The sequence below is a fragment of the Conger conger genome, chromosome 3 (genome assembly GCF_963514075.1).
Source record: "Conger conger chromosome 3, fConCon1.1, whole genome shotgun sequence".
NCBI classification, from domain to species: domain Eukaryota; kingdom Metazoa; phylum Chordata; class Actinopteri; order Anguilliformes; family Congridae; genus Conger; species Conger conger.
In genome coordinates this window covers 17,706,151-17,731,840 of record NC_083762.1, presented here as the reverse complement: position 1 = coordinate 17,731,840, position 25,690 = coordinate 17,706,151, and the positions used below count along the sequence as shown (strand labels likewise).

Sequence of the window (25,690 nt, the reverse complement as noted above, 5' to 3'; positions counted from 1 at the left end):
ACAGATTGGTTGCTAATCATCATGTACGAAGTACTGCAGCTACTATTATGAAAATTGTGTTTAATTCATAATTAATTAAGTGACTTGAGGTAATGTGAAATAAATGAGTTTCACTGTGTGTGTGACAGAGAGATAAGGAAAGAAAAAGAGAAAAAGGAGAAGTTAAAGAATGAGGCCGTGCCGGCTAATGGCACAGCTGCTCTGTGGAGTGCTGAAAAGCCCTGTGCTAATGGAGGTTTCTGCATAATACATTTTGGCCCCACGACTGTAACAGCAACAGCTAAAAGTTTGCCGTTTCCTAACTTTTCCAATTAGATTTCAGAGGGCATCTGGAATGGATGTCATTGGTATGAATGATTGTTGTAAAACATGTCAATACACTCTGTACAGTGTACTTGTTAAGATCAGGTCTGCTGCTCTCCAAGAAATTCCACTGAAATAATTTTTTTTGGTTTTACTACCTAGCTCATTCAGCTAAAAAACGAAATCAGCATATACTCATCACATGGAAAGTCATGCTAAGCCAAGGAGCATGTTCACAGTGTGAAACATACAGTACTCTGCAAAAGTCTCAGGCACCTGTAAAACACTCTGTACAGATAAGATTTTCAAAAATAATTCAATGAAAGGTCCTAAATAAACGTACTATACATTTTACATTACATTTTCGTAATTTGGCAGAATAGAAATAGAAAACTGAATCAAATCAATATTTTTTGATCAAGTTTTTATGTAAAAAGTAGTCAATTGCTTACAGTAATATGTTACTTTTTAAAATTAAATACAAAAATGTCTCTGTAAAATTTAATCTTTTGGAAAATGAATATTTGGAAATCTCAAATGTGTTCTTTTATACTAACACACACAAACAAATAAACATATTTTTATATATATATATATATATATATATATATAATAAAGTCTAGGGTGCCTAAGACTTCTGCACAGTACTGTACACAAATAGCATATGTGACCTGCTCTATCAAAATCAGTTGCATTGACCCCAAAACATACAGTATTTTGAGTTGTATCAACTAGAAAGAGGATAATGTAAGCTACTCCAGATAAGAAGGGAGTTGTATCCCATTGCATTTTGAGTGCCAACAAACCATGTTTTTTGAGAAAATAAGCTGATGTGCTTGTTTGTGACTGCTGAACGGTGACAAGCTGGCTAGCCTCCAAACAACGCACAACTCCGGTGTTACTTTCACTTTTACATCTTGCATTCAAAAGCTTAAAAACTATATTGTTCTACAGAATGCCTAAAACATTTTACAAAAACATCGATTTATGTGAAATTGGCCATCACGACTTATGACTGATTATGATAGAAATGGTCACACATGTTGATGAAGGCCTTTGTGATGTCATGGTGCGCACTGTAGTATCTCAATGGAAAGATGGAGACAGGTGTCGTTAGACTACGGAAATCCCGAGAGATCGAGCAAATTCGTGCAATAACTGCTCCCTTCTCATGAGTGTTTCAAGAGCCCTAGAGTCACATTAGTGTTAGGACTTAAAAATGAGCGCCACTGTGGGCAACACAAGTCCAGATGAGAGTTCAGATTGATTCTAGAAAAGCAGGCAGTGTTCACTGGTATCGCATGGCCCATGATTGGACATGGCACTGAAGTTCACTGAAATGCACATTCCATGTTATTTAGCTGATGCTTTTAACCAAAGCGACTTGACTAAGCAGGGAACAATCCCCCGTGGAGCAATGTGGGGTTAAGGGCCTTGCTCAAGGACCCGTGGCTTGAACCATCAACCTCGCGAGTCCCAGTCATGTACTTTAACCACTACTCTACAGGCTACCCACAAAATTAAACTCCACACAGAAAGGCACCGGTCAGGATTCAAACCCAGGACGTTGTTGTTGTTGTTTAAGGCGACGGTGTTAACCACTGCACCACTGTGCCACCACAGGCGGACGGCAGAGAGGAGGGGTGCAGAGGTAGGAGAGAAACAGAGAGAGACGAGGCTGAGGGAGAGCGGGCCAGACCAGGCTGGGAGACTGACAGCGTGTCAGTTACATGCGTCGGAGCGGTCAGGCGGCCAAAGGTTAAACAGTCATCGTGTTCCTGGGGCTCTCTGTCATTCATGTATGGAGATATGCTGCATTCCCCTAAAACCACAGAGCCAGGCCTGCCGCAGACGTACAGGCAGGCCAGCGTGTTCACACACATACTGTACACGCCATCAAGACTGAGGCCTGTAGGCCCACGGACAACGGAGCCCTATAAATGAGCATAATACCAGGCATAACGCATCGGGGTGACACATCGAGAGCCTCAGGAGAATCACACACATGCAATATCGGCTATCTACAGAATATTTCACTGGCATTTCACTGGCAAGGCAAAAGCCCGTCGGAAATACTGTGTCAGACAAAGCATACATACATACAATATGCTAACAGTGCAAGCACACACAAAAATGCAGCACAAATGTACTGAACAAATGTATTGAGAAGAGAATTAGACTCATGGGTGAGGGATTATGGTGAAAGTGCTGTAGGGAGGTAAGGACCAGCACTGTCAGCTGGTCAAATCTGTGCAGTTGTGTCCTGTATTAGAGTAGGTTTTAGCACAGCACTCTGCCTATAGTAGACAGCTCCCATGGCACAGTCACAAGTTGATTTATGAAACTAAATACATTTCTGTTCAATACAGGAGACGGCTAGCCAAACAGAAAAGCTAAATCTATGGATTCTATAGAAGAGTGAGCAGTATAGCAGCACTGGGGAATGGGTAGGGAACTGGATTTTTTAACTTCGGACTACAAGTTTGTAACCTAATATACAAAATGTTTTAATGGATGAACAAAAAAGTATACATTTTAATTGAGGCAATTTTTTTTTTTGCTTAGAACTGAATACACTTGTTTCAAAGATATTCAGATATTCCCTTAAAATTGCCAGTGTCGACCACTCATTGAGATACATAGATGCTTAGCCTGCTTTCATTAGACAGTGTTAGACAGTAGCTGAAATATGAGTACTTGAGTATCTAAAAGCTTAAAAACAGTGCTCATAATACGCATTTTGATAACAATACACTTCACATATATGCCATCAAGCCTACATTCCAATATCATAAGCATGACCTAGTACCTGTCATATCCAGTCATGGTAGGGTAGTACAGCTTGTGGCAGATGTCGTAAACCTGTCATGGCTGGCTATGACAGACGTAATGTCATACTTAAGGTAATGCTGCCTATGCTGTAAGCCATATAGTTCAAGTGCTACACAAATTTAATCAGATCTGAGACTAGTTAAGGCTAAGTCACCACTATAAAACATTATAAATTATCGTATTTGTGCTAGTAGCAACAACACATGGTATGGTGGGGGGTCTGTGGATTCACAAGTACCATAGATATTAAATTCCTCAAACAGAAAAATAATTAACTTTCCAAGAAATGCAGCTCTGATGGGACCAACAACCTGTAACCTGAAACGAATACAATTTTCCTTCAAAGACCAGCTGTATTGCATGGTAGGTAAATTAGGTAATTCCCAAAATGATAAAGTTATCGTCTCAGAGTGCGAACACTCCTTCCGATCCACACAGCCCCACGACAGGCAGTTCAGTTCATTCACAAACCCGGCATTTTACAACTGTAAGGACCTCAGCAGGATCGACAGAGGGAACAGAAATGTTTCCACTCCACATACACAGACAAAAAAACCATGTTCACGCGCTCTGCCACATTTCATGGGTTTGGATAAAACCAGAGCTGTGTCTCATCACCAGAACGCAGTGAGATTTAGGGGCATACAGTATACAGCGATGAGGAAACATACACTTTACACTCATCCATCATTACATAAACAGTCCTCCAGCTTCCCCCAATACCGACCACATTTCCTCACCACCGTTATTATGCCTTAATAATGATTATGATCAAAACATCTCGACACCAAAATTATTTGTATTCTAGCGCTACGATGGCACACTATAGCTAATTATCACTTCTTTTATTTCAATTTTTTTTTTATTACACCAATGCCATTCCCTGAACGCGATATGTCTCTCTGGGCCAGGTGCCGGTACCTCACACATCCCAAACAGGAACACATCAAACCCAGAAACCCCCCAATCAAAGCCATTAGGGAGAGAGAAGAGGCACGTTCGTCCACAAACGCATCTCACACTCCCATTTAGAAACACATTTCACACTCTCTCGTTTAGAAACGCATCTCACACTCTCCCATTTAGAAACACATCTCACACTCGCGCAGAGAACAGACGCACGCATACAGAGTTCTGAGACAAAAGCTCCTCTTTTCATCCCCAGACAGGGGAAAAGGAAACGGGCATAAAAGGGGGAAAGATCAGAGGGAGAACTGGATGAAAACTACACACAGCACAGAGGTAATTACACAATTCAAAGCGAATGGACATTTATAAAGGCAGCACGGGGGGAAAGGACAGAGCAGGAGAAAGATAAAGAGGGGGTCCTGGGGAGGAAAAGGCTAACATTTTAACCCCATCTCTTATTCCCTTGTTCACACACACACACACGCACGCACACAACCAGCTGTCCGAAGCCTCGGCTACACTTACCTTTGTAGTCACAATGCAGAGACAATCCATGGTATTGAATACAAACAGGTGGATTCTCGCTCAACCCCCCAAAAAAGAGGGCTAGACCCCACACCCTCCCCAGCCTTCCCCACTCCTTCCGTCTTCCTGCCTATCCCTTCTTCTCTTTTCTTTCCGTTTATCTCTCTTTGATTACACTGACTGAACCAGAGAAGGAGAGGAAGGAGGGGGGAGATGTGAAGTGAGAGAGGGAGGGACAGAGAGGGGGGTATAGAGAGAGAGAAAGAGCGAGGGAGGGAGAGGGAGGGAGAGAGAAAGAGAAAGTGGGGGGTTTAGAGGCGATGTGTAAGAAAGAGAGAGGAGGGGGAGCATATCAGTGCATTTCTGCCTGTGACAGGGGGAGCGAGGGTAGGACAAACTGAGAGGCGGTGAGGTATAGGAACCCAGGGATGGCGGGGTGAGGGAAGGAGGAATGGGAGATATGAGTGGTGGAATATGGAAGGAAGGGACAGGGAAAGGGGGGAAGGAAAACAATGAAAACAGTGGTAAGAGCAAGCAGACGAATTGCTCCACAAAGAAAGGCAAAAGAGAGAGGGGAATGGCAGAGGAGCAGCGGAGGAAGAAATGGAAGCAGGAGTAGCAGAGCAGAGCGCGGGGAGAGGAGAGGATGGGCGAGAGAGCATGAAAGAGAGAGAGAGAGAGAGGGAGAGAAGAAGCAACAGAGATGATGAGAGAGGGCTAGAAAACGTGAACGCAGAATTAATGAGCGGCAAGATGAGAAGGCACAGAGTCAGATGGAGAAAGGGAAGGTGCAAAAGGAGGGAGAGAATTTTGTGTGCGTAAATAAGAAATTAATTTATCCGAACGCAAGAGAAAGTGAGCGAGAGATTAGAAAATGGAGAGCACAGATGAAGAGACATAACTGTGTGCGAACAATCCTGATTACCATGACAAAAAAGAGGCACTGAATGAACTGGAAGAAAAATGAGGGAGGGGATGTGTGAGTGAGGGGGGGGTGGGGGGGGGGTCTTGTTACCGTGGCATCGTGCAGCTGTTGCCTTAGCGATAGTGCAGTTGTTGCCGTGGAGATGGAAAGGGTTGTTGCCATGTGGACGTTGCTGTGGTGATCAGTACAGGGAAGTCAGTAAGTGTAAAAAGAAATGTGTGTGTCACTGTCTCCTATGTGCAAATGTATGTATCGCATATTATGTGTGTTCAGTGTGTTGCATGCTCAGTCTGATGGATACATGTTGTGGTTTTGTGCGCATGTGTATGTATGCATGTGCGTACACGTTTGTGTGTATAAGTGTGTATGTGTGTGTGTGTGTGCATGCGCGCATGAGCGCACACACTCGTGTGTGTGCATGTGTGTGTAAGTGTGTATGTGTGTGCGCACACGTACGTGTTTGCACACACGTGTATCTCACACTAACAGCTGCTGTTTGACCAGGGCTCCTATTAGCAGCTGTCCATCCAAACCAAAGGAGGGGTCAGAGGTCAGATGGGGAGTGGCTAGAGGAGTCTGCAGGCAGTACTCCCTCACCTGCCTCTGTGCATGGGGGTGTAAGACATTAGGGGAAAGAAACAGAGATTCTGGTGGAGTAAGCCAGAGTGAAAAACAAACTGAGCCATCATCATTTAATTTAACAGCTACTTAGAAAGAGTAAAGGAAGCAAATGGGCATAATCTGTCACTTACTGTAGATTGTCTTTACTCGATAAACAAATTATTTCTATGCAGTGACCTGTCTTTATGAGAATCACTTTTCACCAACTGGATTTTATTCCTGAAAAAGTGTACATTTTATTAATTTTGGTCTGCTCCAAAGATTGTGAGCCAAACATATTCCCTTTATTTCTATACAATATGAGAACAAAATTATTATTACGTCCTTTATTTTGTCTTTATTTTGTACTATTTGCAATTAAATAAGATTTTTTTGTCTTTTAACAGAGACTACGTCAATGATTAGTAAAGAGGACGAAAGGTTAAAAAGCCAGAGGCGTATTATGGAGAGACGGTAAAAATGGGGGAAATGGTGGTAGGTAATTCATTGAATTTGATTGCATGTCAAGGTAGAGGAATGGCTAGAATAAGGTACACTTTTCTGTCATGCGCTCTGCCTTTAAGAACGTGGGCTGTACTACAGAGTGGGCTTTGTCGGGGGTGTGAGAGAATGCGTGTTGCATCATCAGCAGTATGAGTGCATGGTGAGTGTGCCTCCCCCCTGCCAGATCCCCCCCGACTAAGGTGCAATGGTGCAGCACTAAAGCAATTCTAAATGGTAAACACATACTGATTCCCCAAGCAGAATATACTCCCATAGCTGACAAAAGGCATACACACACATGAATTTAGCCATCCACAATTTGCTGACATGCTGACACCAAAATGCCATTACATAACCAGAACCGAACAAGCTTCTGTATCAAATGCAACTCAATGTCTGCCCCAGCAAAGCCTAGCTGCCTATTTTATTTATGCTTTATGGCACATTATGGAGAAAGCACCATGTCACCTGCATCGAAATACATCTCACACACACACATACACGCTCTTATAATCCCGTAGATATGCATATGTGCACACAAAATCCAATTACATTCAAACACATAGTGGCATAGCCAAGGGCACTTGAAGCCCATCCATTCAAATAGAAACAGAAGCATACAAAATCACAGAAATCCAGGGACACCCAAGTCAAATCCCATTTTTGTGACAAACTCAGACACTCATTAAATACTACATCGATACACACATTTGTATTGATATATGAACAGAAAAACTCTCACACACACTGATGCACACAAACACACACACATGCATACACTGTGATTGTGCTTACACACAACTCACAGCCTATGCAACGCAATGGAGGCAGCAAGCATTCTATTCCTTTTCTCACTGAATCACAACAGAAAATCAGCTCCCTTCACATACATAATACTCAAAATTACAGCCAGAGAAAAGGAGAAGATGAGTGGAACCGAGAGAGAGGGAAGAGATAAATCAAATAAGGAGTGATTAATTATTTACAGACATGCCTAACTATATGCAGAAATTGGATACACACACACACACACACACACACACACACACAGTGATCAGACACACTAAGGCATACAACATAAAGCTCATGCAGACACATGTCCCTTTTCCACCTCCGATGATAAAGAATATATTGTGGATCTCTGTTGCCCTCTAGTGGACAAAATCACACAGACGTAGAAACATGTAGAAATATGTGTCCACGAACAACAAATACAGTACATTAGAGTACCCTGGCATAGTGCCCTGGGATGTCCAGTGTAAATAGCCATGTTTACTCTGTATAACACCACTCCGTCAAAGCTCATCAGCATCATTGATATAACACAAATCTAAGCTTTGCATGGTTTCATCCATTTTGTAGCCTCTCCAAAACAGGGATTCAAAAACTGAAGACAGCAGAAGTCCATCAATTATTAGTTGCAGTGGGTGGAAACTGCAACCAACTCATTTTCATTGTTTATATTTCTTGATTAAGCAGTGTCTCCATTTTGTATTGAGTCTTTTTAGCCAGATTCTGGACATGTTAGATGTTATTCTTCGGTGACCTGCCAAAATTACATCAAATTCACGGATCCAATGGATATGGAAGTCATGGTGTACCTGCTCCAACCAGCAGGGGGCGCTTTACCACGTTAAAAAAAGGGTTTAATGCCAGCATTAGTGGGCTTACAGAAGACAGAGCGGATTTGTGAGCAGGAGAGAGTCCTGCAGGAGGCTCCGAGATTCTCTCGGAGCAAAAGCATTATCTCCGCAGTGGGGGTTGCTCTTTTCCTGTCCCCCTCACCGTCAGACTGCGTTGCTGTGTGTCACAACTGGTCGCAGTGACGGCACGAGACAGGTTTTTATGTAGAACCGAATGCACGCGTGACGCTAACAACCCATTAGCGCAACGCCACCACAACATTATCACCACTACAATCACATAAAAAGACGACACATGCTGATAATATCAATAGTCTATTCGAATGACTCGCCACTCGTCCAGGAGACACACTAAGCTTGTCTCTGCGTGTGGACTGTGCCAGACAATAATGCTTAGATTATTTTGTGACATTTGTGTAATGATGAAACATCAATTAGCGTTTCAGATTTAAAATGCCGATTTTACTTCGCTTTCCTTTTAAAGGGGAAATTAATCCCAAAGACGAGCAAGACACAGCTATATAACATACAACTAAACTAACAAGGAATAGAAATATAAAGTAATAAAGCCTGAATATAGGGTGTAGCAATGAGTGGACACATACAAGTACAATCAATGTGTTCCACTTTTCCTTTTTTGTCTGAGAGAGCATTCAGAACACAGCTTGTAATGTGTGCTTCCATGAATTTTACAAGACCTGAGGGACAAGACAATGTGGAACTTTGCCTTACAGGCTAACAGATCAATATCACACACCAGCGCTACAAAAACCAATGGTCCTTTGCATTTCTTACTGATTTTCAATGCAACATATTTGAAAATGTAAAAATGCACAATATATGGTGTATATAATAGCATAACTTGCCACCGCCAACGTTAAAATTATACTATTTGTTTAAAACAAATATTCTCATAAAGTTGAGACTATGCAAAAGTATGAGTGATACTTCACAGGGATTGGATTGGACATTTCAAAATCAAATTTACTTGTATTGTGCATTTCATATTTGTCCTTTTGCTGATAAACGGCTCACAGTGATGCAGTTCAGCCGCAGCTAATCACCAAACGTCACAGACAAGGAGCACAAGGCGGTATAAAGGCCCTCAGCATACAGCTCAACCAACTGTCACACAGAGTACCAAGTATTCCTCCAGCATGGATCCCCAGGCACTGAAAATGCCCTTCAGCATCACCAAATAAACTTGCCCATTGATGAATATAACTACACCTTTATTTCATTTTAAATGAGAAATGTTGCAACTGATTTTTGTTTTTACAAGAGAGTCCAGCTGAAAATGTGGGTTTCCATTTGAGAGGAAGAAGAAAGCATGACTGAGCTACAGGTCCTACCTGTACTGGAGTCTGTGCCATATCTGTTCCCTGGTTTTCAACCACTGTCAGCTCATAGAACTCCTGAATGTCTGTGGACAGAAAGAGGAGAGACATGGAGGCATGTTATTCAGTATGGGCCGATGCCCCTGTGCTGTACCTGTTTTAGAAACAAAACTTTTGGCAAGTGCCAGGCAGTGCCAATGTGCTTACACTGATTATGGCACAGATATGGACTCGAACAAAGAGCACCAATTGGATGGGTGTGAGCACACAACAGGCAGGTGAAGTTACATGCAAAAGCCTTCATGTGACAAAACCAGATGAAGGAGTGCACATGGAAATGGTAAAGGAAATGCAGGTGGGAATAGTAGTCATTTCCTAATGTGACATGTCAAAAGGCCGCTATGTTTTAGACATACACATTTTAAGCAGGTGAATGTACTGTATGTTATGAGATGCCATGTCAAACCATCAACCATTTTGTTGGCAATTTCTCATAAGCTTCACTAGGGTGGCATGTGGCACAGTCTTATTTTAAGTGTCATCTTAACAGCAAAGTGCCAAAAAGATACTGAAGCCATTTTTACCGTGCCAGGCAGTGGTTGCTTTAATTTAGATGTTGAGCAGTTTCTAGACCAGACATAATGGTATGGCCAGAGAAAAGGTCAGGTAGCTTGTGGAGAGAACACACTGCCCTTGTCCCTCTCCCCATCTAGGCTATAACATTCTGCTATACCCAAGAGCCCTCCCTCTGCGTTGTGTTTCCTGTGTAGATCACCCTAATCCCTCGTGATGTCAGTGTGGGACTAATCCCAAACCCAAACCCAGATTACTGCTCACTATAAATAGGGGGGGGGGGTGGAGGTGTCATATGTGCTATAGCAATGTCTGTCTGGGATTCCCTGCTAATACTAGCTCAAAGCTCCAGTAAACCCACCAATAAACCCTGCTCTGGTCAAATTAAATATACTAGAGAAAAATTGCATTTGATGACGCACAGGATTTTCGTCATGGGAGTAGGAAATCTCATTAATATTATGACCAAATATAATCCCTTCTCATTCTGTTTATGTACAGAAATAATACTATGCACAGTGAGCTCCATAACATTTGGGACAAAGGCATCTTTGTATTCGTCTCTGTACTCCACAATTGCCCATAAGGGGGCTATGTATGAAAAGTGTTGTATGGTGAAACCAAAATATATGCACATGCCCTTTAATAAAATATTTACCACATTGTATGATTACAAATCTACAATTGTGGAGTAGCCAAATCAAGAAAACATGTCTCACTTGGCTTTATTGATGACGTAACTACTCAAGCATTCTGAAGCATACCGAAGCAATTTATTTGCTCAAGTCCAAGCAAATGCCTCCAAGCTCATTGCACGGTGCTTCATCCTAGAGCAAAGCAATGATCCAAAACATTGCTACAATAACAAAGGAGTTTTTCAAAGCCAAATACTGAAAAATTCTTGACTGGCCAAATTGAACATGCATTTCATATATGGGATATTCTATATGTCATGAGGTTAAAGTGCAGATAATCAACTTTAATTTGGCCTTGACATCCATCCATGTAGGAATTACAGCCCTTTTTATACATAATTGTATAAAATACATAAAAGTAATTGGAGAAACAATTATCGGAATTTTTCTTTTAAATCATATTCAGTACTAGGTAGCAAATCCTTTGTATTCAAGGACAGCCTGAAGTCTGTGAGGCTAAACATCACCGGATGCTGGGTATCTTCCCTAGTGATGCTATGCCAAGCCTGTACTGCCGCCGTATTCAGTTCTGAATGGTTTCAGGTCTTTAGACAACATGTAATATTAGACAAAGGGCACCTGAGTAAACACACATTTTTTAAATTACATTTTAAATTTAGACAGTTATCAAACACCCATTTGACCTGCTTTAACCCATTAAGTATCGCCTTTTTTCTTGAAAGGAGCGATACTTCATTCATTGATTGATTCATTCATTCATTATCCTAATCCGCTTATCCTGGACAGGGTCGCAGGGGGGCTGGAGCCTATCCCAGCATACATTGGGCGAAAGGCAGGAATACACCCTGGACAGGTCGCCAGTCCATCTCAGGGCACACACACCATTCACTCACACACTCATACCTATGGGCAATTTAGACTCTCCAATCAGCCTAACCTGCATGCCTTTGGACTGTGGGAGGAAACCGGAGTACCCGGAGGAAACCCACGCAGACACGGGGAGAACATGCAAACTCCGCACAGAGAGGCCCTGGCCGACGGGGATTCGAACCCAGGACCTCCTTGCTGTGAGGCGGCAGTGCTACCCACTGCATCATCCGCGCCGCCACACTTGAAAATGACATACCGAAAATAAAATGGTTACAATTCTTGAACCATTTTGACAAAAGGCATAATCCTGTACAGAAGTTACAGAAGCTCAAACACAGTGAAAGTGGAAGCTTTTTTTCCCCACTGAAAAGATTTTATGTTTTTGACTGGATACAGATTATTGTAGCTGTGGCTGGTGTGCTTAGAAACACAATGGAGCCAATTCACCACACTGGACAAATCCCCTTTCAAATTTGAGGACAATATCACCAAACTTGAGAATTGTTTTTTCTAATATCTAGGCAGTTTTCCAAAAAGGACATACATTTTATTATTGGTCATATGAGGTGTGAAATACTGCTTTTTTTAAACTAAATTATACAACACTTTTTATCCTGAAAAAAAGTGTTTGCACTTCCCACCTGCCTGTCACCCTCCCCTACCTCTCTGTCCCAAACTCCCTCTCCTTGCAGCTATCCTCAGACAGAAACAGGTCGAGAAGATCATAAAAAATAAGTACAATAATCACAATAATGCCATCTTGTATACTAGTATATTCATTAAGGTGCATTGACTTGAGTTTTTGTCAAATATCCAACCTCCATCAACAAGTCAAACACGTTCCACAATTGCACATGCTATTTATTATTCAAAAGCAAGCATATTTATAAGCATATTGAATAAGAATTAAATATTTTGAGAATGTATTTAGATGCTCACCGATATAAAATGGGGTGAAGTCACTGAAAATGCCCCCTATTGTGCTCACTTTCTTCCTCAGAAATATTCACTCAGATGACAGATCCCTTTGAACACCTCCAAAGTCCTCCATTTAGATGTTGGCATTGCAAAATATTTTTTTGGTTGGAAAACGTCAACCTGCTTTTGCATAAAATCTCAAGAACATAGATGTGTCTCTCTAAGTGTGAGGCTACAGAAAGCAACAGCACAAACTCCAGCCCAATAGGCCTAAACAAAAGTGAGCCTCTTGGGGGCAACATCCGTTCTAATCTAAAGCACTGCTTTTCTTTGGAAAAGTGCTAAATCTCACTTAAAATAACAAAATACAGCAATACCTAATCAGAGAGTCATCAAATATTTAGTAGAAAAACTATTTAGTGAACCCAAGCTATTCTGCCTCGCAAGTCTCAAAATAACCTTTGTCCAAGAGAGAGAAAAACTCATCAGGTTCTTGGAGGCTGTGGGGAGGAGGTAGAATGGTGAGTTGCCTGAATGAAAGAAGTGAAGTGTGAGCAGAAAGAGCAACTGAGAGGCTTAAAAAAGTTAAGTCGCAAAAACGGGCTCAGGAGGCTCAGGCTCATGGCTGGGTTCCATCCCAAATTGAATGCTTTCTTCCTGACGTTCCCTTACCTTGCTTCAAGGGGGGAATACCCAAAAATGGCATTATAAAAATATGGAATTATGAAAGATGAGGGAGCAATTATATACCCTTGTATTTTTCCTCCATCTCACCTAGAGTACAAAATGCAAGAAGGGAAATCCCATAATGCAATGTCCCATGTGTGAAGAAGAGAGGAGCAAATCTGTACGCTTTCAAATGGAAGAGGCACATTTCAGGAGTTCGGGAGGTTTCGGGAATAATTCATGAAATCCATGTTGAGGAATGGGAGGGAGGATTAAGAACTGAGAATCTAACTTTGTCAGATACTTGAGTCTACATGTTTTTTGTTTGTTTTTCAGTGAGGTTTAAGAAATCCTCACTAATGTTTTATAAAAACAGACTGGTGTGTTTTTATTATCGCTAAAAAATAAGCTAGGGAGGTTGTTATGAATTATTCATGAACATTCCAAATCATCCGACAGAAAAATAAAATACTTGCGCACAGAGACAAGGTTACTTCCTATACAGGTTGCGAAGGTGGTTCAATTCCATTTATGTTTGTTCATCATCTATTCTCCCTTGCAGAACAAGTTTGCTTGATGCATGTCACAAATTTAGTCAGGAAATACCTCCTTCAAGGGAAGACAGGAAGGGAAGGGAATGTGCTAAAATTGAATGGAAGCCAGCCCATGACTGATGTAAAGCAGTCTAACTGGTTCCAGTAATATACCCTAGCTGGACCACATTGAGTGCTTCTTGTAGAGGGGCAGGATTCTCTCACCCAGGAGGGCCTGGAACAGGTCACTTTGAAAGATGTGTAGCAACTTCTCGGCTCGAACCCTGAACCCCTCATCTGCTGCAGACTGGCAGGCCTCCATGGCCTGTAGAGCCTTCTCTGTGTCTGCCAGGGAAACCAGCAAACCGACAAAGAGGTTAAGACTCAATCAGAGCGCAGACAGAGGTATAGCTACACACACACACACACACACACACACACACACAACATGGATTGGTGCTGCATGTGCTTTGTTGTGACATTAAAGTGACTGAAAATTGGCTGGAAAAAGAGCTAAACATGAATTAGCACAGAAGGATGCATCCACTACACATCCACCAAATATCAATTCAAAATAATGTAAATAACTATAATAACACACACTTCAAGTCAGACATAAAATCTGTACTGAAAACATTGTCAGGATTGTATTGGTATGGTCTTGACTGCCCCACCACTCCATCTCCCTCCTCAACTCCTCAAAAAAGGTACCCACAATAAATTGTATTGAAGAAGGAGGAGGAATGGGAGAGGGATAAGGTTAGTAGAGGGATTAAGAGCTGAAAATAGCAAGATGCAAACTCCACACAGAAGCCTCCCCAGTCAGGATTCCAACAGTGGACGTTGTTGTTGGGAGGCGACAGTGTTAGCCACGGCACCACCATGCCGCCACATAGTGCATGCTACAAATCTCTCTATAAAAAATATAGATCTCATGAAACTATGGGAAGAGATGCAGAGTCTGGCTGAGAGTCTGGTAATAAATTGAACTCCACCCATTCAATCCCCAAATCAGAATAGATGTAATCTGCTATAAATTGATATTGCAATGCATTTGATTTCTCTTAACTTTGCTGATGCTTGATACATATCATAATAATGTCATTCAATGTAATTAGAAGCGTCACATATTTACCTTTACAATCACTTTAAATAAGCACTTCACCCATTTTATATATATATATATAAAACTTCTAGCCTTAAAACTACTGAGATCAGAATTTAATTAATTTCATGCCAAGAGATACCCTGCTAAGATAAGGTAAGGCAACAGTGTCGTTACTAACTTTACAGAAAAAAGCACCGAAGCACCGAAGTGCATACAACAGTGGTCACGTGAAAGCAGTTGATGCTACATGCCGTCGCTTAGTCACTTGCACATATACACTACCTGTCTCATAACCACACTGAAATGCAATGTTGTGAAAACTTGTGACTGCAGCGAAATCCTGTTACCATCGATTCGAAACGTAGATGTGCAATAATTGGTTCAAAGAACATGCCTATGACGCTCCAAAACGCAACACGTGTCGGCAATTTACTTTCGTAAAAATACAGTGATTCTGTCATTCCATGAAAAAGGCTAAATGAATGCTCACCTTCTCGTTTTAGCGGCATGGCTGTCAAATTATGTTTCTCTTTTCCACTTTCTCTCGTCTCCCAACTGATCCGCTCGAGACAGCGCTTAAACCTATTTAGGGATTGAATGATGAGGTGAATGGACTTCTGGGAAATGAAGTTGCATGTCAACTGCTCAATTACATGCCTTGATTGCTAGTGGTACCCTATGCATGTATGCTCGTAATTACGAAGATTCGAGTCCAAAATGGAATGGTTGAGAAAGCAATTTATTTAATTATAGGCCTACGTACCACTTTTCGGTCAGTATTCAATCAGTGTTCAAAACAAAGTTAATGGCTTTAAAGAATTGTAAAAGAAAAAAAAAAAAACGTTTAAAAAACTGAAAAGTTTTTGAAACACTTCATTCATTTTTGTTTCATTTAAACAACATTTCTCTGGATTTTCTGGAAGTCTGTCTGCCAAACAAACAAGTTCATTGCTATCAGCACAACAACAGCAACCTTCTTCATAAGAAAATAAAGTGGAGAGGGGCTGGAATTGGTGGGCATGTTTTAAAGTCTGTGGAATATCTTACCAGGTCATGTAGCAGAAGCAGAAAATCTGTGGGTTTTCAAGACCAGGCTTCATAAGGTGCTACATACTGTCTAGCTTTTAGGTAAACTAAGCAGTAGGTATACTTTAGTGGTAGGAAGGTAGGCATTGCTGGGTTGAATAGCCTGTTCTTGTCATTACATTACATTACATTATTGGCATTTGGCAGACGCTCTTATCCAGAGCGACGTACAACAAAGTGCATACCCATAACCAGGGATAAGTTCGCTGAAAGACCCTTGAGGTAAGTACAATTTCAACTGCTACCTGTACAACAAAGATAAGGACAAGGGCCATTTTTTTTTTTTTTTTTTTTTTTGAACAAACAAACAAACAGAGCAAAAGTCACCAAAGTTAACTATCCAAACACTGCTTACCTAGCCAACTAAAATACTGATACACAAGTCACAGAGACAACAATTAAGGTTCACAGGGAGGTAGGGAGGGATGGGGAGAGGTGCTGTTTGAAGAGGTGTGTCTTCAGCTTGCGCTTGAAGGTGGGGAGGGATTCTATAGTTCTGACCTCAACGGGGAGTTCGTTCCACCACCGTGGAGCCAGAACAGACAGTAGTCGTGAGCGTGAGGTGGAGGTTCTGAGAGGGGGAGGTGCCAAGCGGCCTGTGGAGGCTGAACGAAGAGGTCTGGCAGGGGTGTAGGGTCTGATGATTTTTTGCAGATAAGCTGGGGAAGACCCTTTAACTGCTTGGAAGGCTAGCACCAATGTTTTGAATTTGATGCGAGCCAAGACAGGCAGCCAGTGGAGGGAAGTAAGCAGGGGGGTGACGTGTGAGTATTTGGGAAGGTTGAAGACCAGACGAGCTGCTGCATTCTGGATGAGTTGGAGGGGTCTGATGGCAGACGCTGGGAGGCCAGCCAAGAGGGAATTGCAGTAGTCCAGGCGGGACAGAACCATCGCTTGGACCAGGAGCTGGGTCGAGTAGGGGGTGAGAAAGGGGCGGATTCTCCGTATGTTGTATAGGAAGAACCTGCAAGACCGGGTCACCGCCGCAATGTTCTCGGAAAGGGACAGTCTGCTGTCCATCACCACGCCGAGGTTCCTTGCCTTGTAATGTTATGTTATGTTGTTATGTTATGTTATGTTATGTTGAGATGAAAGGCTGTGATATTATTTTTATTTTTATAAATACATAATAGTTTCCACAGGGTAGTATTCAGCAACAGTAACAGCAGGCCATAGAGAACATTAAGATGGGAAAACTGCAATGTAACTAAACATGATGAAATAGATTTTTTGGTCAGACAGCAACAGCAATGATATAGTTTATAAATAGTATTCAAGAGGTGCATTTAAGAAATAAGAAAATTGATCATTTATTTAGACCAGCCACGTTTTAACAATGTGCAGAACATGTTTTATGGACATCTAGTGGTGTTTGTTGTGTACTACAATTGTCAGCATAAAATTATTATGAGAAAGATTTTTAATTATATTGCATTAACTATGAGTACTTATTGACATGAACACGTATTTAAATAGCTATTTGTGTTAGGTATAGACACCCAACTTAATCCTTGTGCTAGTTTGTTCTTCAGCTACTTAGTTACACCCCCAAAAAGAAATTACCCGCCCCCCAAAAAAACTGTTATTTAAAAAAAGAATTAGTCTTTACCGGCATAATAGTGTCAATCACTTGCATATGAAAACAATGAAAAGTGTCTTATTGTACGTCGCTCTGGATAAGAGCGTCTGCCAAATGGCATTAATGTAATGTAATGTGTCTAATTTGAGGAGAGATGGGATGTTTCAACACCAGCTGTGTTGTTGAATACTTTCAACGGCAGGTTGCCCGTTCCCTTTGTGAACAGTGGAGTAGAATGTTTCCTCCATGCAAGCCTATCCTTGCTGCTTAACCCCAGTCTAGCTGTCTGCTAGTCTGTTCAGAATAACTTTGATCAGACCCATAAAATGGCCCTAATACAACATTTTCCCTCCCATTGTCAAACAGTTCCAGTACAGGAGTACATTTTTCGGAAGTGAAAAAGAGGAAACGTTAAAATTTAAACTATTTTTAATTACTGGCAGCCTTTTTTTTTTTTTACAATATGCATATGTTTTATGGACATGTAGTGCTGTTTGTTGTGTATATAACTATTATAAAGAATGATTATAAAGTATGACAGCATAAACCCAGTCTAGCTGGCCTTGTTCAGACCCTTAAAATGCCCCTTCCCCTGCTTTAGTCAAAAGACTGGCCCTTCAGTGTTCTCAGAAAAAAACATGGGTCTGGAATAGATAATTCCACCATAGGAGTAGGTTTTTAGGATTTTTTAGGATTTTTCTTGCAAAAAAAGATCAGTGCAGCAGAACTCCATTGTTTTCAATTACCAGCAGTGATCGCTACATCAGTATTAGAATGTTAATATTAGAACAATCTAATTGCATATCTGTGATCTTACTATACATTACATATTTTTTTTACATTACAAGGCATTTAGCAGACGCTCTTATCCAGAGCGACGTACAACAAAGTGCAGATCAAACACAAGTACAAGTGTGAAGAGGACCTGAGAGGACAGCACGGTTCCGAGTCCTAGTGTAACCATACAGATACAATCAGAACCCTTGAAGAATACATCAACTTTCAAACTAGCATACCACAGTTGGCAGCTAGAATACCCTGAGTACAACAATACAATAGCTAATACAAAACACAACAATATCTATATAACTATATAAGTGCCATTATAGTCTATGGCGGGCGGCACGGATGGCGCAGTGGGTAGCACTGCCGCCTCACAGCAAGGAGGTCCTGGGTTCGAATCCCCGTCGGCCGGGGCCTCTCTGTGCGGAGTTTGCATGTTCTCCCCGTGTCTGCGTGGGTTTCCTCTGGGTACTCCGGTTTCCTCCCACAGTCCAAAGACATGCAGGTTAGGCTGATTGGAGAGTCTAAATTGCCCATAGGTATGAGTGTGTGAGTGAATGGTGTGTGTGCCCTGCGATGGACTGGCGACCTGTCCAGGGTGTATTCCTGCCTTTCGCCCAATGTATGCTGGGATAGGCTCCAGCCCCCCTGCGACCCTGTTCAGGATAAGCGGGTTCAGATAATGGATGGATGGATGGATAGTCTATGGCATATATAAGGCTAATCATGGTTGTGAGTTAGAGAGGGAAAGGTGCAGCCTGAAGAGATGCACTCTGCATTTGAAAGAGGTCAGAGACTCTGCCGTTCTAACATCCACAGGGAGGTCATTCCACCACCGTGGGGCCAGGACAGACAGCAGTTGTGAGCGAGAAGTGCAGGTGTGGCGAGGGGGAGGCACCAGATGGCACGAAGTGACAGAACGGAGGGGTCTTGCTGGTGTATATGTCTTGATAAGCGATTGAATGTATACAGGGGCTGATCCTTTAACTGCCTGGTACGCTAGCACCAAAGTTTTAAATTTGATGCGAGCCATAACAGGCAGCCAGTGGAGGTTGCTGAGCAGGAGGGTGACATGTGAATGTCTGGGAACATTGAATACCAGATGGGCTGCAGCATTCTGGATCAGTTGTAGGGGTCTGATGGCAGATGCTGGAAGGCCAGCCAGCAGAGAATTGCAATAGTCCGGGCTGGACAGGACCATTGCTTGGACAAGGAGCTGAGTGGAGTAGTTGGTGAGGAAGGGTCGGATTCTCCGGATGTTGTACAGGATGAACCTGCATGCCCGGGTCACCATAGCGATGTTCTTGGAGAAGAATAGCCTGTTGTCCATCACCACTCCAAGGTTTCTTGCATTAGGGGATGAGGTCACTGTGGTAAAAATCGGAGAAGGGAGAGGTTAGAGCAGGGATGAAGATTACCTCCGTCTTACCTGGGTTGAGCTTTAGATGGTGGTTGCCCATCCAGCTCTGGATGTCTCTCAGGCAAGCGGAGATACGGGTAGAGACCTGTGTGTCTGATGGGGGGAAGGAGAGAAAGGGTTGGGTGTCACCGGCATATACATATGGTAAGGATTAACAGAAGGGGCTCACAATGGGTATTAAATCTCCTTGTTATTTCTTTTACATGAAGAATTACTTAAGAATTATTTAGGAATTATTCTGATGTCTAAAATGTTGGAGTTGAAAATGGTCACCTTGGTGTGTATACCTCAGGGGGAGATGGAAGGACACTGTCTATTTTCTGATTATTTGATGGCTAAGAAAGAAAATAACAAAATAACAACCAACTAGTGTGAACTAAGTGGAAGTTTAGTATAGTAGGCTCCTTTTGATTCGTTGACTACAACAGCCGTTGCTGATGCTCCCCACGGAGATACAAGGAAATGCAACTCAGTTCAGATATCCCAACTTCGGTTAAGCACTGCACATCAAGAGACAGTCACATAGCATAGCATTCTGTGTGCATTCCAACTATTGCCATATTCCTCGCTTATATCTCTAACCGTTGGACTATCGATGGCTTCGTTGATTTTCATCTCGCTGTTGTGTGCAACGATTCTGGAGCAGTATGTGTCCGAAAAACCTTCCAACTCGTCTGTGACATACAATGCTGGGGCAGGTAATTGTTTCGCAACACGGAAGCGTTGAATAATTTACAAATATGTATACATATTTACCTATGTTATTACGTTATAATGCTGTCTACAGAAAAAACGTTATGCAACTTTAACGTTACTCTACGCTTCTTACACTTCAGTGTCCATTAAATGCTATTATCATAGTTTATTAAAAATGTGCAGGGATAATTTCGCCGGAAAGTAAGTCTGTGGTCTGGCGTTAGCCCATATATGTCATACAAGTTTTGGAACACCTGTCAAACGAGTCGAGCGGATAACAAATCTGTTTAATTGTTAATTTTCAAATCGGCCAATGTATGAGGCTACAGTGTGGGGCTTTCTTACTATTACTTACTTCTTACTCATTAGTCACAAATGGTTTCTTTCCATAGCAAACAGAATTACCTCTGTGGTCATTTTCTTAACATACTATCTCGACTTTAGTCAAACATGGGGGACTTCATTTAAATAATTTAATTACACTATATATGGCAACACTATGCACTCCAGTAGGAACCCTGTGATTCCATAGAAGAACCCTGTCTAGTTAAAGGGTTCTTTGTCAGGCAAAATGGTTCCCTGTCTGGGAGGTTTCACACTTCACACCTATGATAGAGGGTTCCATGAATAACTAAAAAGTGTGTTATAACCAAATAACCCTTTTCGAACCCTTTTTCCAAGAGTGTGGAGCCAATTTAGTGTCAAACAGAACATGTTTTAAAAATGCCTACAATTTGCAAACAAACACATTGTGTTTGGTCAATTGTAGGGTACAGCAGAGTAAATTGTCACACTTAATTTCTCCATAACAAGAGTCATTACCTCAAAAATTGAATAGCCATTGTGTTTGGTTTCCTGTCAACTTCCTGTTTGTATGTGGTTAAAGTTACACTAATCTGAGGTGAGGATAGTTTTCTTATCTTTCACCTTCAAAAGAATGGTGAAAAAATGGCACTTCACGTTTTATGTAATAAATCTTTTTTAGGTATGAATGTTCAAAATTATGTTTTTGTACTGAGTAGATGAGAGAATAAAGTGTCTTTTGATTTGTTAGCTCCACTCATGTGGAGGTGACCTTGAGATATAGCCCTAATTAGCACACATGTCAGTCACATGTGACAACTATTCCCCATTATAAATTGACACATAGAACTTGCCCAAAAATCATATTGTGATATTGAATAATAATAGTAATAATAATTACTATTCTATAATAATAGTCATTAGACAAGACTGCACAAGACAAGCTTTTAGCTCAGTCTTACCATTAAATTGATGCCTGTACCGAAGACCAGTAACCACTCAGGGCCAGACTGGTTAAACCTGCATCCTCCTCCTAACTCCACATCTGATATCTGATTACTGTCTCCTACAGATCTGAAGGGCCAGATGTTCAGTGTGAACAGGGACAGCTGGGTTCAGCTGCAGGCCACTGGTGTTGGTACATTGACTTCCTTCACGGTGTGCCTGCGACAAATGTCTGAATCTGAGACAAACCAGAGATTCTTCACTCTCAATATGAACGGCCAGTTCATCTCACTCGTGGGCAATGTCGCACAGATGAATTTGACAGTTGGGGGGGACTCTGACTTGTTCAATAACTTCTTCTACATGTACAGTAAGAATACACCCTGGATCGCACTGTGTTCCACTTGGACATCCAGCACTGGGATGGCCCAGGTTTGGATGGATGGAAACCCCAGCGTCAGGAAAGGGCTGTGGAGAAATCAGGTGAGAGAGGCAGTGTGGGTGACCAGATGGAGCTGGTTTCAGATCAGTCACTTCCCTGTAGCAGGGTCGGTGTGGATTCAGATCAGTCACTTCCCTGTAGCAGGGTCGGTGTGGTTTCAGATCAGTCACTTCCCTGTAGCAGGGTCGGTGTGGATTCAGATCAGTCACTTCCCAGTAGCAGGGTTGGTGTTGAACGCTCCTAGTCGTACAACTCACTGCAGAGACATTGAAAATTGCTTTGTTTTGGCTTGTACATCATTCTTAATTTCGGAGAAAAAAATGTTTTTTGTACTTAGTTAAAGGGGGCAAAGACTTATTGCATGGAGCCAAATACTTCTGCAATAAAAATAAAAATGTCCAAAGTTAGATAAAGGGGACAGCCTTTATGTGGCTAGTGGCTAATGTACATGACTGAACATGGTGGTTCAAGCCCAGCTGTAACCATGATAAGGTCAGCACAACTGTTCAGCCCTTGAGCAAGGTCCTTAACCCTGCATTACAAGGGGAGGATTGTTCCCTGCTTATTCTAATCATCTGTTAGTCACTTTGGATAAAAGCATCAGCTTAATAACAAATTAACAATTAAAAGGCAAATGCTTCAGTATCTAGCTTTCATCAGCGCCATGAAAGACCATTGACTACCTGGATGAAGAAACATTTTGTTCTGTCTTCATTTCCTTTTTAATTTATTGACTTACCTACACACGAGTTCAACAATGTTTTTACAAAACATCGGTGTCTTTTCTGTAGCATGCAGACAGCATTCTTCCTTTCATTGTTCAGTATTTCTAAACGCAACTTTTAGGAATGCTATTGGGCCATCGCAGATCTAGCCAAACAGATATTCAATATACTGCCCAGGTATAGTGTATGAATGTTCTGATAATGTTGCAGCAGTATTCTCAGGCCTTTCCAACGCTGTGCAATGATTGTGACTTTATTTTGGTGTCTGTGCATTGCAGGTGTTCTCGGGGCAGCCTGTCCTGGCATTATATGGATTTGTTGGCCAGGTGACAGACGTACATGTATGGAGCTATGTACTTACCCCCTCTGCCATTGCCAGCTTCTCTAAGGGGTCCGTCATACAGCAGGGCACGGTGCTGAACTGGCGGAATGTGCAGTACTCCACTAGTGGGTATGTGGTCCTGGAGCCAATGCAATTCAGTGCGAAAGTAGGAAAAGCCAACCAAAACGAAATACAGCAAGGAAACAAGATGAGAGGGAGGGTGATGAGGCAGGGCACTGAGAGAGCACTGTAAGGTATTGGCTTAATTCTGTAAAAATCTATGAACAGGTTTTTACAGAATTGGTGGTTGTTTTCAAAACAGTCTGTTTGAGCTCTATTCTCATTAGAAAACGATTGTTTATTCAGATAAACAAGCCACTGTTTTTGTCAGAAATTTGTATTTTATTTTCAGGTTGATGGAATTGATTTAAGCATTTTAAGTCTCTGCACACAATAATAAAGACTCCTATTCAGTCCCTTTTGGCCTTCTCTGGGTCCACACACCTGATTTTCAAGTGTTTTTTCTGTGATTAGCAAATGCATTTCATGTACCTTTTTACAGAATCATAATGGTGTTTTTAATATTTTATTCAATGTCACATGAAAATTCACGAACTTTCTATATGCTTACACATTCATATTGGTGTCTTGTCCAAATAAAAAGGGGGCAGTTTTCCCAAACCCATGTGTAGAGTTTGATTGTTCATTATTATTGTATTATATCTGCAACTTTGGAGATCTATTATGATTATTTTGTTCCAGTCATCATTTGGCCAATTGAATGTCAATTGAAGAAGGGCTCGGATGGTGCAGTGGTAGCACTGCCGCCTCACAGCAAGGAGGTCCTGGGTTCGAATCCCTGTCGGCCGGGGCCTCTGTGTGGAGTTTGCATGTTCTACCTGTGTCTGCGTGGGTTACCCCTGTGGGTATGAGTGTGTGAGTGAATGGTGTGTGTGCCCTGTGATGGACTGGTCCATGTATTCCTGCCTTTCGCCCAATGTATGCTGGGATAGGCTCCAGCCCCCCAGCCCCCAGCCCCCAGCCCCCCAGCCCCCCTGTGACCCTGTTCAGGATACGCGGGTTAAGATAATGGATGGATCTAGTTTCAAAAAAAGTATATTACAGTAGGAAATGTACAGCATAAATAGGAAAACATATTATGATGCTAAGCTGTACCTTGAAGCGTCTAGCAAGATGCCCTGGGTAAAACTCTGGGACTGGCACTTACTTCTGTTTCAACCAGACTATTGTGGGAGAGGACTCAGATGGCTGATGAAGCATAATTGTATTCAATTTTTTTCATTCCCCATATAAAGTCATCTTTAAAGACAAATTACAAATACATGTCTATGGAAAATCACTGAAAAGGACCAAAAAGAGAATGCTAATTAGTTACCAACTGCTTTTTTCAAGATCTTAGTTTCATTACTCTCAAGTTATTGTGCACAAGAATTTGTGGGGTTAGACAATCAACCAAAGATTAGGTGCTGATTCTTGAATGGTTGGGCTCCTTGGTGCTCAAGGTGTACAATGCCTTGACAAAGAAATAGTTATTTTGAAAACAGACATCAAAAGACATTTAGATATATAGCTCTCCAAATCCTGGCTCCCATGCCACACTGCAAGACCAAACATTCAGCAAATATTCATATAGTCTCAGTCACCATAATGGGTGAGGTATTACACAGAAAATATGCCCATAATAATTCCCCAAAGGGGTATTCTTCATCACATATCTTCTCCATCTTGATCACCCCACTGCAATGAGGACAATACACAAAATGCTTAAATGTAAACAAAAATGTAAAACCAAATTTACACCTGCATAAGTTGGGGTTTGCCTAGATGTTTGAAATAAGTGTTGAAATAAGTATGACTCAGAGGTGTAAAATTTGTAAATGTACAGAAAAGTGAGAGTCAGCTCATTTCTAAAAGTTATGTTATCTTATTGATTCACCTTCATTAAATATTCCAATGGTCTGTACTAGTTCAAGGTGACTTTTTGTGTGATGTGCATTCATGTTATCGCATAAAGTCAAAATTAGCAGTACTATCTTATAGCTATTTTTTGTGCTTATCACTACTACTACTACTACTACTACTACTACTACTACTACTAATAATAATAATAATAATAATAATAATAATAATAATAATAAAAATAAGGATTAGAAAAAAATATAATCATCATAATCATAATTCATATTATTATTATGTGTTTCTTTTTACGCCCATCTGCCACAGTTCTCTGCAACAACCAATTTCTAGCACTATGGGGAGCTCTAACGACAGCGCCATCTTGCAAACACTTCCTGCTGTCAATGTTACTGTGTTCGGCATGAGTGCCTGTCTCTGCAAGTCTTCAGACAGTAACGTGATCAAAGGAACACTGAATTATTATAAATACTATTCCATCGACTATGTTTTGTCCCTCTTTCATAACTGGCTTTCACTTTCCTGATCCCACAGTTTGCCCAGACGTTTGTG

General features: G+C 41.6%; 2 protein-coding genes across 4 annotated transcripts in view; one reads left to right on the top strand and one right to left on the bottom strand.

The window, feature by feature from the left end:
- LOC133123267 (disks large homolog 4-like) overlaps nt 1-15,508 on the bottom strand; it is a 149,232-nt gene extending 133,724 nt beyond the window's left edge. The window contains exons 1-3 of one of the 3 annotated variants that reach the window (XM_061233607.1): nt 15,393-15,508; nt 14,020-14,139; nt 9,594-9,664 (exon numbers count right to left, since the gene is read on the bottom strand). In XM_061233607.1, coding sequence (XP_061089591.1) covers nt 9,594-9,664; nt 14,020-14,139; nt 15,393-15,411 — 210 coding nt within the window. In that variant the 5' untranslated portion in view covers nt 15,412-15,508. Of the gene's footprint in view, nt 1-4,569; nt 4,639-9,593; nt 9,665-14,019; nt 14,140-15,184; nt 15,246-15,392 lie in introns of those variants that run through there. The other 2 variants (XM_061233608.1, XM_061233609.1) reach the window with 2 other exon arrangements.
- A 4,727-nt stretch (nt 15,509-20,235) lies between these two features.
- LOC133125071 (C-reactive protein-like) lies at nt 20,236-23,888 on the top strand. The gene is made up of 3 exons (XM_061236774.1): nt 20,236-20,468; nt 21,842-22,197; nt 23,160-23,888. Exons 1-3 carry the CDS (start codon nt 20,366-20,368, stop codon nt 23,454-23,456), a joined length of 756 nt encoding a protein of 251 aa, XP_061092758.1. The 5' UTR covers nt 20,236-20,365; the 3' UTR covers nt 23,457-23,888.
- The last annotated feature ends 1,802 nt before the right edge of the window (nt 23,889-25,690 follow it).

What these genes read in the sequence shown, in the direction of transcription:
- LOC133125071 (XM_061236774.1), top strand. Translation starts at nt 20,366, where the DNA reads ATGGCTTCGTTGATTTTCATCTCGCTGTTGTGTGCAACGATTCTGGAG. An exon ending in GACATACAATGCTGGGGCAG is followed by an intron (nt 20,469 to 21,841) that starts GTAATTGTTTCG and finishes TGTCTCCTACAG; the next exon opens with ATCTGAAGGGCCAGATGTTC. An exon ending in AAGGGCTGTGGAGAAATCAG is followed by an intron (nt 22,198 to 23,159) that starts GTGAGAGAGGCA and finishes TGTGCATTGCAG; the next exon opens with GTGTTCTCGGGGCAGCCTGT.